This window comes from Eretmochelys imbricata, chromosome 20, assembly GCF_965152235.1.
Source record: "Eretmochelys imbricata isolate rEreImb1 chromosome 20, rEreImb1.hap1, whole genome shotgun sequence".
Classification (NCBI taxonomy): Eukaryota; Metazoa; Chordata; order Testudines; family Cheloniidae; genus Eretmochelys; species Eretmochelys imbricata.
The window spans coordinates 5,893,322-5,905,348 of record NC_135591.1 but is presented as its reverse complement, the minus strand read 5'-3'; the positions used below and the strand labels follow the sequence as shown (position 1 = coordinate 5,905,348).

Genomic DNA, 12,027 nt, shown 5'->3' with positions numbered 1-12,027 from the left:
CTCAGCTGAAGATGGATTATAATTTTTCCCCACATTGACCGCAACTCAGACCTATTTGTAAAGCACGCAAACAGGAGATGCAAGGCACAGTAAATACAATAGCACCCAAGAAAAATATAGCCATTTTGGAAGAAGCGCTACGAAAAGAGAAGGAAAGTTGAGTTTTATACACATTACCCCTTGACAGCCACAACAGCCAACAATCTACAGCACACCCAGAGGGGCAGAGCTCTCCCTCCTCTAAATCAGCTCGCGGCTTACTGATATCCTCAAGTGATGCATTTCTTTACAGGGTCTTATCACATTTAATCAGTGGGTGCGTTTCAATTGACATGGACGTTTGGCTTAAACCCGGCAGGTGTTGCTGCCAGGATGGCGCGTGGCTCCCTCCCTCCCTTCAGGGAAGAGGCGGTGGGGATCAGGTGGGGATTTGAGGGTGTGGGCTGTAAGGGATACAGTTCGTTTCTTTTCTGGATACCAGAGTTGGGTTAGGTGGGGTGTGCTGCTGCCATTTGAAGATAAAAAGATGCTTTTTTCTTTCTGGGGCCTGGCGCCAGTGCTCAGTACCCTCCTGAACCGGATTTGGAGGAGAAAGACGTGGTGCATCTCCGTACGACCGAGGAGGAACCGCCGCTGGAGCAGATGCCGCTGCTGCCACCGCCGTAGACCCTTCCACTTCCAGAAGAGAAGCCTCCAACGCTTCTGCCGCCGAATCCGCCGCCACAGATGACCCCTCCGCTTCCGCCGCCGAGTCCACCGCCACTGAATCCACCGCCACAGACGACCCCTCCGCTTCCGCCGCCGAGTCCACCGCCACCGAATCCACCGCCACAGACGACGCCTCCGCTTCCGCCGCCAAATCCACCGCCACAGATGACACCTCCGCTTCCGCTGCCAAATCCACCCCCGATGCCTCCTCCACCTCCACCAATGACAGCTGCAAGAGAAGCCCAGGGTCACCCCGTCAGCATAAGGGCAGCTCACAATCCCCAGGGAAACGCAGACAACATAACATCAATGTGAAGACCACAAGCTACTTACAGACATTCACATGAGACTGGCCTCTGGCTAGCCTGTGTAGGAAAAGGGACATAGGTCATTCATCCCGGAAAGCAGGTCATGCTTCCACAGAGCCCTGCTCATTTGAGAACTTCCCATCCTTCATGCAAAGGACGTTGCTAAGTATTTATTTATTTCCCACTTATAATAGCTCCTAGCAAATCTGGAACTTGAAACCATTTGAATCATAGAATCATAGAATCATAGAATATCAGGGTTGGAAGGGACCTCAGGAGGTCATCTAGTCCAACCCCCTGCTCAAAGCAGGACCAATCCCCAATTAAATCATCCCAGCAAGGGCTTTGTCAAGCCTGACCTTAAAAACTTCTAAGGAAACATAAATCCCAACAGGCAATGCACCTACCTGGACTCTTCTCCTTCCAGCAGTTTCCTGTACATGGCGATCTCGATATCCAGGGCAAGTTTGACATTCAGCAGATCCTGGTACTCTTTCAATAAGTTAGCCAGATCCCCCTTGTCTTTCTGCAGGGCATGTTCAAGATCATCCAGTTTTGTCCTAGCATCCTTGAGGGCCAACTCACCCTTCTCCTCTGCTTCGGCGATGGCAGACTGTAGCTGTGCGATCTGAAAAAGAGGAAAGGCAATGTCTAAATTCCACTCTAGACCTGCTTCGTCATTGGATTCACCAAAGCTACATGTGGCTGGAAAATAGCCTGGGGCATTACCGAAAATTTCAATTTTTCATTCCCCCACCCCACTCCAAAAAAAGTACTGCCCCAAATCCAAAGTTTTGGGGTTTCAGCCAGAACTTTTTCACTGAAAACTTGAAAATTTCCAATAAAACTGGACACTTTCTGGGGGGGGGGGCTGGGGGGGGGATATGACCAGTTTCCACCAGTCATCAGGGTGAGTATCCATGTTCTTGCTTTATAGCTAGGGAAGCTGAACGGCAGAGAAAGGCAGTGACTTGCCCAAGGCCCTGTCTAGGGCTCAATTGCCCCAGTTGCCATGCAAAGAATAAGGAGAACTGACACACCTCTGGCCCCTACCCTTTACTCTCCTGCTTAGATTATGACTCCGGCTACAGGGGCTCCTCATCTGATACCCCTTGCTGCAGGCAAGTGGGTGGAGGACCAGAGAGCCCAACCCACCCCGCCCCAGTAGTCATGGGCTGGAGTAGCTTCATGTGCCCACAAAGAAGAATACATTACTCCATGAAAAGGGAATGAACTAATTTACTCCTCATCCCAAAGTGAGAGGAGCGTTACATCTGGCTGAGTCACAATTCAGTCTCTGGCCAGCAAAGCTACCAACCCCGATGTATTCAGCACAGGCTATGAAATCTATTACCGGGGGAGTCCTAGGGAACACCTCAGCTAGAACACCCGGAGTCAGGCATCTCCCGATTTCCTGTTCAGTCCTCTACCCACTGCACCATCCTTGGAGCTCATTTGCACACAGTAATCTGACCCGGGACACCAAACTAGGCTGAGTGATTCGACGCCTATGATTTTCTAATTCACTGCAGAGGTTTTACTGGGGAAGTGGTTTCAAGGCAGTGTCAACCCCGGTTTCCACCCACCAGGCTGTCTCCACATTGTGTATGCATTAGCAGCCTAGTATGACTCAACAGCCCCCAGGAGAGCTTGGATCTCCATTCTCCACAGCACCCCCTATTACAAAGTGCTGAGAGATGAGGCCTGCCAAGGAGGCAGATGCATTCCAAGCGCATGCTGGCTCTCAAAGATCTGCAAGTTTCACCGACTTCAACCAGCATCAGTGTCTTTAATCAGCAGATGCCACACCTGCAGGCTGCAGACAGCTTCCAGAACTCTCCTGCTGCTGCTGGAATTCCAAGGGAATATTATCCCTGAGCCAGCCCTGTGCTGATACATATAAAAAGTTCCCGAGCCATACCTGCTTCTTCACACTTTCAATTTCAGACCGTATCCTCTGGACATTCCTTGTTAGCTCTTGGATCTCTATCTTGGTGCTGCGCAAGTTGTCCCCGTGTCTTCCAGCTGTGCTCTGCAGCTCTTCATACTGATGGGCAGAAATAAAACATTGAACCACATATCGCTGATACCTACAGAACACTTGGTAATTGTTTGGCAGCTGCTGTGCTGTGTCTGCTGCCCATCATACCCGCTTACAGTGTCTCTTTTAGGAGCCTACATAGATGCAGAGCTCTTTGGGTAATACAGTATGGTTCTCTGCAGTGTGAAGGCCCCATGACCCCATTCTACATCTTTGGTCCTATTCAGAATTCAGAACAAACATGAACCATGGATCCTCTTGGGTTGTATGTAAGAAGGGAGTTCCTGCCTGGAAGCCTGTAGCTGTAAATATTTGTTTACTATGTGTAGTTCTTCCGTTGCAACTGAGCTGTATTTATGAATCAGCTGTGAGCGATATTTACCATCCATGTATCTTTAGCTGCTTGATTACTTACCCTAGACTGGTACCAAGCCTCTGCCTCAGCTCTACTTCTCTGAGCAATCTCCTCATATTGATTTCGGACTTCCTCAATGATGCCATCCAGATCTAGAGATCTGGTGTTATCCATGGATACAACCACTGACAAGTCACGACTTATCGTCTGCAACTGAGATATTTCCTGCAAGGCACCAAAACATTAGTCATCTCTTGCATATATCTTTCATGCATGTTATTTCCCACCTCTGCCCCTTTTCCTATTCTCCAGTCTAAAGTCTACTATAGAGATCTGTTTGCTTCAATTTAGGACAAACATCGTCTGTCATAGAATAAACACAGCTGAGGAGGAGGAGGTCTTACAGAAATGAGGGTGTTGCAAAAAGGTCCTTGGTTTGTTTCTAAAGTCACAGCAATTATGAGAGCTGATCAAAATTCTTAAAGGAAAACCATTTTTTGGTAAAAAAAAAAACCCAAAAAAACCCCAGCCTTGTCTCAAAAAGAAAACTTTTTGTGGCTACATTTCATTGTTCAGTTGAAACTGGAAAATGAAATATTTTGCCTTTTTTTCCCCATTATACAAAAACAGAAAGGAAGGGGTGGGGAGAATGTGGCATATTCTACAAAAAGAGATGTAAAAAATGAGAAATCAGCTCTTTTTCAATAACTCCCAAACAGAAGCATTTTGGAAATTTTTTAACAAAATTTCCCCCTGTTTCTCCACCAACCCTGGTAATTAGATGGCATGTCCTCATTTCTGAACTACATGTGTACTCAGCTACTTATTTCAGAAAGCACTTGTAGGGTTGAAGCCAATGGGTGAAAACTTGACCTAATTAAACTCAATGGCAAAAGTCCCATTGATTCATTAGGGCCAGGGTTTAACCCAATGTCTGTGAAGTGCTATACAATAAGTGCCAAGAATTCCTGAGGCCCTTCAATGGCAAAGCAGAGACTAGACCTGGTCCCCAGCCTTGAGTTCAGTCCATTTGTCTGTGGATACAATGATCAAACACGGTTGCTTAAAGTTAGGCCTCTAGATCCATATTTACGCTCCAAATAAATGGGCTGATTTTCAAAAGCGAGGAGCCCTTATTGACTTCAGCAGAAGCTGTGGGTGCTTAGCAGCTCTGAAAATCTGGCATCCTAAAGGTGATTTCAGGTGCCTGGCATTTGCTTCCAGGTTAGAAATGAGTCAGTCTATATCTGTATGGAGTCAGACTTTCTGGCGCAAATGTTTGCAGAAGGATAAAAATCTTCGTCAGTTTCAAACAGTTCTAGCCATCACCCAAAAGAAACCCAACCCTCCTATCTAATCAAAGTCAAGCCCCTTTGGAAAGGACCGACATCACCCAATTACCGGCTGCTCAAGGGAAAAGGAAGGCTCCTTACCTGTTCAAATACAAATCTCAGGAAGTTGATTTCATCAGTCAGACTTTGCACCCTTGTTTCCAACTCTACTTTAACCATGTAGGCATTATCCACATCCTGAAGGAAAGATGAGAGATACCGTGAATTGTTTAATCTTCCATTGGGTATGGTTGAGCATGGCAGAAATAGTATCCTCTGTTCCCTATCAAGAAACAGCTGTCCTGATGTTGGACCTTCCAATGTAGCACTCAGCAAGGTGTGGAGAAAACAGGACCTTCGGGATTAGTTATTTTATTACCCATTGCAATAAAACCAAAGGGACATAGCCTAAAGTCATTCCTTTGCACCACTATTAAGGTTAGACTGTCCTTTCTTTCTTTCCTCTACTGCTTTCCCTTTACCAAATATCCCTTTGGAAAATTTTGTGGACTTTAAGTGTAGAAGCTGAAAACCGGACTTGTAAGGAACAAAAATGTGTTAATTTTCATCAGGCACTCAGATAGCACTGTAATGGGCACCACAGAAATACCTGCATAGGTATTTTTCTGGGCATCTGACAAATTCAGTTACCCAATCACAAGTGGATATTGGGTTGTAACACACAGGTGGTAGCAACTCGGGTATTTTGGTGCAGGCCTGTGTCTAACTGGCATTTTTTTCCTTCTAATTATGATTTTCAATGGTTATATTTTCATTGAAGACAGAATCCCGTTGAACCCCTGGTTAAAGCTTCCCGCCGCATTCTTTAGTTAGCATGGCCACTTACCTTCTTGAGCACCACGAAGTCATTCTCAGCACTTGTGCGCCTGTTGATTTCTTCTTCGTACCTGTTTCAAGTAAAGAGACAAGCTGGGTTTATTTGAGTTTTGCTGCTTCAGTCACCAGTAAAGAAAGGCTAGACTCAGCTAAGGTTCAAATCAAGTCTAATATCAAATAATCTAGATATTTAAATCAGAGCACCTGTCTAACTCTCTGTTCTCATCTCCTTCTCTTCCCCATTTTACTATACCAACAGTGTGCATCTAATTGACCCTTCATGTTTTATTGCCACTAACTCCTTGCTAGCATGCAGATGGGATCCAATTCATCACTCCTACATCCTTTCCACCTTCAGATCCCTCCTCAAAACACACTTGTTCCTCGAGGTCCACAGCCCATCAGCCACCCTCTTAAGAAAAGAACTGCTGTAACACAACTGATTTACACCAGGATAAGAAAGAATATTAGAACTCAGAGTTATTATATACCTATAAGCGGAATGGGGTTGTTTTTTTTCTTAAGCAGTGAATAAAAATGTTTCTCTGTTCTTGGGCTTTATCCTTCTTGTAATTTTCAAACTACAGATGGGAATTAGAAGTCCAATTCCCATTGACTACCCACGGCCAGGTGCCTCTCTGCCATTTGTGCCTTTGAAATTAGGCCATGTTGGGATTTTCAGCCATAATTGGTATCAAAGAGTTTATGCATGGGGAACACTAGACCCTGCTGTTCACCACTGAAGGCACAGTAAATTGACCGATCGAGTTTGCTATAGCTGTAATATGTTTTAATTTAATTTAATGTTTTGTTTCTTACTCTGTTAATGCACTTACTTGCGCTTGTACTCCTCAACATACTGCTGCATGTTCTCCAGTTCTGACTGCAGTTGTCCCTTCTGACTTTGGAGTCCATCTAGCTTCCTCCTCAAGGCTTGGATAAAATTCTCAAACAAGGGCGCTAAGTCCTTCCTAATAATTGTTCCGCCTTGCTGTTGTAAGAGGTCCAACTTGGTGACCATAACTTTATTTTGTTGTTCCAAGAACTGGACCTGAAACCCAAAAAGCAGATGGATTAAGTATTCCCTATAATACTTGGAAGAGCGGCACTATTCAAGGATCCTGCTGCATTGTGCAAACAGGAGAGTTCTTTCTCAGTTGAATGGTAATATCAAAGGTGGTCAAAGTCATCAAAGTTTGAAATGTTGATGAAATTTCAAGATATGGATGACATTTGGGGAGTTGAAACCAAATAGCAGAAAATTTCAGTTGCATTTTCATGGCATTTTCACCCTGTTTTGCAAAAGCTCTGAGCTCATTGAAGTGTTTCAACTTTTTGAAAATTTTAGGAGAACAGATTTTTGCAAAACATTTCTGACCCTTTCCGCTCACTGCCCTCCAACCAGCACTTTTTAATATAGCTTAGGACTATTCCATCAAAACTCAGAATGGCAACCAAAAAGAATCTGAAAATAGTGAGCTCCATCACTGTAAACATTCTGGGGCAGAACTTGAGCTAGTGTAAACTGTCCTAGTTGCATTGAAGCTGAGGATCTGCCCCTATGAAAGCAAATTAGAAATCCTAGTTTTCCACTGTAAATGAGTCATTGATAATCAAATTATATTAATAAAAAGGTAGCATTTGATAGGAGGCCACGTGGAAAGAGAAATTCACAGTAGTAAGACCAGCTAGTGAATGCTAAAGATGTTGTGATGACTTGAACGTGACTTTCTGGAGCATCCTGCAGCTGAAAGCCAAAGAGTAGCTTGAGGTAGCTGAATCCATAGCGAGGCCCATGCAGGAGAAGCTTTTGATCTCTCTCTGTCTCTGGATGAGAAATTCTAGCCTATTTCTGATCACTGCTCAATTTTCCTTTCTTACCAAAACTGAGATGGAAATATAGAAACAACCCTTTCTGCCGTGCACAAAGCAGTTCAAAGTGCCCCCCTACTGCCCTGACTTCTCACCTTGTTGATTAAGGTTGCAAAGTTGTTGTTGAGGACCTTGATCTGCGCCGTCTCCTGAGTTTTCACTTGTTGGATATGGGGGTCAATCTCGATATTGATCGGTTGCAGGAGGCTTGGGTCAATTTGAACGGGCTGGATGCCTCCAGGCTGCCCAGGTCTGACAGGTCCAAAGCCAGGTCCAAAGCCAGGTCCAAAGCCGACCACTCCTCCTCCAAAGCCGCCCGCTCCTCCTCCAAAGCCACACGGTCCTCCTCCAAAGCCGCCCACTCCTCCTCCATAGCCGCCCGCTCCTCCTCCAAAGCCACACGGTCCTCCTCCATAGCCACCCAACCCGCCACCAATTCCGCCACCAAAGCCACCACTTCTACACCCAAATCCTCCACTGTAAGAGGCCCCCCCAGAAATCCTTCCACCTCCACCTAGATTATGCAAGCTCCTGCTGCCAAACCCTGCACAGCGTCCGCCACCTCCATAGCCCCTGGAGGAGGAATAGGAGGTGTAGCTACTCCTGACTCTACCTCCTCCACCTGCACCAATGGCAGAGCATGAGCTGTAGCTCCTTCTGCTGCCTCCAGTGGACGGGGTGCACGGCTGGAGATACATGGCGGCTCCTTCTACACAGAGTAGGAGATGAAGAGGAGAAGAATCACCGTAGCTGTGGCGCAAGAAGATGAGTGCAGAGTGAAGGGAAGTGAGTCCCTCTGAATCCAGCACCGGGGATGCTCCCTTTTAGCTGCTTCTGGAGATGGGCTGGGTTTGCATGGGCGTGACAGAGGATATGATTTTATTGTGTTCTTGAGCTTGGTGTGGTTGACAGATTTTGATCTTCAATTGGCCAATGACCCTACCCAGTCACACGCCCCAGCAATGCAGAAGGGAAAAAACAAAACAAGAACAATGTCACATACGCCTCCTGGTAACTCTCGCTGACTAAGATGCCTTGCACTTTTTTAGGGTGTCTGAATTGATCTCTCTTTAAATGATGCAGTGAATCATTAATTTCCCCCTTATTCTGGATGGGTACCTTTTATCTGTAGCTTTATCTGGAACTTGCCTCGTAAAGCCCCATGGCAGGCAAACGTTTTAGGGGATGCCAAATAATAGCACAGCTTTCACAATTCCCCACACACACACCTATGATTACACCCTAAATCTGCTTTCTCCATGGAAAATTGCCTTTGGCTTCTGAGAACCGGTTGCCCAATCCAAAGCGGGAGCTGAGCATATTGCAATTGGAGGAGGCTCTGCATCGTCTCATTAAAATAAGACTTTTACAAGAGAGGATGAATTTGGGCTTTTCACCCCTGAAGCTTCCTAAAAATCGCTCGTAATGGGAGCTTCTGTTACCCGTGACCTTAATTCCTGCAGAGGTGAATCCTAGAATCTGCAATCCTAGAATCTGCTGATTATCTGGTATCATGAATAACAAGTGCAGCAACATGGATGAGAAATGCAATGATCAACAAGGAGAGCAAATCCCCCTGAAAAGTGTCAGCGGACACTCAAGATACATCTACACTGAAATAAAAGCCCCAAAGCATGGCTGCAGCTGACCCAAGTCAGCTGACTTGGACTCATGGGGGCCTGGGCTGCAGGGCTAAAAATTGCTGTGTAGACACTCGGACAGGAGCCCAGGCTCTGGCACCTTCCCCCCCACACACACACACACCCCTTGTGACTATGCAGCAATTTTACAGCCCCTCAGCCCAAGCTCCCCAAACCCGCATCAGCTGACCCAGGCCAGCCACAAGTGTTTAATTGTTATGTAGACGTACTCAGATGCTAGGGTGATGTGTGTGGACATACAACCAGAGAGGCCTTGTTTATAAAGGTCCATGCATGCCTATGGTGCTGTCTAGCTAATAAACAATACAGCTGTTGAGTATTGTAAAGCAGCTGGCTAACTCATGAGCGAGAGAGAAAGACAGAGAATTATAAACATAAATAAAAGTGTCACACAAACATCATTTTAACTGGTTAAATACTATTGATCAAATATACCCATTGACTAATTTTGCCAATTTTTTGTTCAGCAATTTATTCAATGAATTTCTTTCTGATAGTCAACCTTCACTAACAAATAACCTTCACTAACAAACAAGTCATAGGGCAGAATTTTTTAAACCACCATTGGAGTCAGGCACCTGGGCACTTTTGAAAAACCCCACTAGGCACTTATCCTGAGGCACCTAAATACCTTTGAAAATCTGGCCTTAAGTCCTGATTTTCAGAAGTCACGGCCGCACTCAGGAGCCTCTCGCCGACTTTCACAGAGTGTGAATTAGGCTCCTAAAGGCCTAAGTCCTTCGGAACGTGGGACTCCCGGGTCAAAGTTTGGAAAATGTGACCCTTTTGAAAAGTTTAGCCCAGGTCTCCACGAGAGAGAGAGCACAGTGTGTCTCACTCCTTTGTAACAGGCTGCATCTAAACACAAAACACTGCCATCCCTGCAGTGGGGAGTGGGCCTGCTCCCCCTTTAAAGGTGCACCAAACACACAACAAGCCACAGCCAATGCACTCTCCATACAATAGATCTACTAAAGCACTCCAGTTTTATTGATCAATCTAATTCACTCCGCTGTCATGCATAGTAGTTCACAGTGCACGGAGGTGCTATGCTCTTGCAGATACAACAACCGGGATGCTTTTGCTCTGGCTCCTCTGACGATTACCAAATACACTATCATAAAATCTCACAGCCCAGCTCCATTACGACAGGAGGGGAGTTGTTAAGTCAGCTGAATGCCGCTGTCCTAATTTCAATCACTGAATGCACTCAGATAACACACGGATTGAGTCACAGCACTGTCTCCAGCCAAAGTCAGGCAATTAAAGCATGATCTTATCATCAATCATCCTCATCCAGTTCAAACTTGATAGACAGTCTAAGCTCCAACTTCGCAAACCGAAACTACATCATTGTATCAGCTGTGCTGAGTATGGAGAAATGCCCAGGCAGAAATGCAGGGAAAGGGCTTGCTTCTTCATCATGTCTTTTATTATAAAGAGGCGAAACAAAGGCAAATCTGCTTGGATGTAACCAAGGTTCGTTTGAGTTAACAGTGAGGGAAAACTTACATTGTCTCCTAGTGTGTAAGTAGAGGAAGAGGAATTATTTAAGCTCAGTACCAATGTGGACACAAGAACAAATGGATATAAACTGGCCATCAGGAAGTTTAGACTTGAAATTAGACAAAGGTTTCTAACCATCAGAGGAGTGAAGTTCTGGAATAGCCTTCCAAGGGAAGCAGTGGGGGCAAAAGACCTATCTGGCTTCAAGATTAAACTCGATAAGTTTATGGAGGAGAAGGTATGATGGGATAACATGATTTTGGCAATTAATTGATCTTTAAATATTCATGGTAAATAGGCCCAATGGCCTGTGATGGGATGTTAGGGGGGTAGAATCTGAGTTACTACAGAGAATTCTTTCCTGGGTATCCGGCTGGTGAATCTTGCCCATATGCTCAGGGTTCAGCTGATCGCCATATTTGGGGTCGGGAAGGAATTTTTCTCCAGGGCAGATTGGAAGAGGCCCTGGGTTTTTTTTACCTTCCTCTGTAGCATGGGGCATGGGTCACTTGCTGGAGGATTCTCTGCACCTTGAAGTCTTTAAACCATGATTTGAGGACTTCAATAGCTCAGACATAGGTGAGAGGTTTATCGCAGGAGAGGGTGGGTGAGGTTCTGTGGCCTGCGTTGTGCAGGAGGTCAGACTAGATGATCATAATGGTCCGTTCTGACCTTGATATCTATGAATCTATGTAGCACTATCTCAATCAGATACCCTGAGTTTCACTTATAACCACATTTGCTGTGCAACACAGCTGATTGGACGACAATAGCCATCTAAGTAGTTACATAGCCCTGACCACCAAATCAACCAAGCATCTCACAAGCATGAATGAGTTTAATCCTCACAACCCTCCTGGAAAGTAGCGAAACATTATCCTCATTGGCAAAAAAAAAAAAAAAAATTCAGATTTCGCGACACTGAAACATTTCACCTATTTGTGCCAAATTTGCCAAATTGTTTTAGTTGGGGGGGGAGGGAAGAGAGAACAGAAAAAAATAAAAACATTTCAACCTTTTCAAAACAAGACATTTTGATCTTGTGATTTGAAATGACTTTCGGCTTGGAAATTTCCTTCCACTGTGATTTTTAAAAATTAAAAAGAAGATTTTAAAATGCTCAAAATCAAAAGGAAACATTTCCTGTCGGGTAAAGCAAAAGGTTACATTCAACCCCAAGCCAGGTTTTGGTGTGTTTTTTTTCTACTAACCAAAAATTTCGGAAAAAGTTTGTTCTGGGTCAACACAAAAAAAAATTTCCCCAATTTTTTGGCATTGCCAGCACACCAAAAATTCCATGTCCCACAGCTCTAATCCCAAACTCAAACATTTAGGACCAGCCTCAGCTGACTTTAACCGGCTTCTCATTTTTCTGCCTACCACTAGACACACAATTTACTTTGCATTG

The 12,027-nt window shown here is 45.1% G+C and overlaps 1 protein-coding gene across 1 annotated transcript; it reads right to left on the bottom strand.

The window, feature by feature from the left end:
* Positions 1-560: 560 nt before the first annotated feature.
* LOC144277482 (keratin, type II cytoskeletal cochleal-like) lies at positions 561-8,150 on the bottom strand. The gene is made up of 9 exons (XM_077838254.1): positions 7,548-8,150; positions 6,417-6,631; positions 5,591-5,651; positions 4,846-4,941; positions 3,473-3,637; positions 2,938-3,063; positions 1,424-1,644; positions 1,042-1,073; positions 561-937 (listed from the first exon to the last, which is right to left on the bottom strand). The coding sequence occupies exons 1-9, from the start codon at positions 8,148-8,150 to the stop codon at positions 561-563; spliced, it is 1,896 nt and encodes a 631-aa protein (XP_077694380.1).
* Between the last annotated feature and the right edge of the window lie 3,877 nt (positions 8,151-12,027).

Coding starts and splice junctions, on each gene's coding strand:
- LOC144277482 (XM_077838254.1), bottom strand. CDS start 8,150: ATGTATCTCCAGCCGTGCACCCCGTCCACTGGAGGCAGCAGAAGGAGC. Junction 1,645..2,937: donor TTGAAAGTGTGAAGAAGCAG/GTATGGCTCGGG, acceptor CCTCTTTTTCAG/ATCGCACAGCTACAGTCTGC. Junction 938..1,041: donor CCAGTCTCATGTGAATGTCT/GTAAGTAGCTTG, acceptor CTTCTCTTGCAG/CTGTCATTGGTGGAGGTGGA.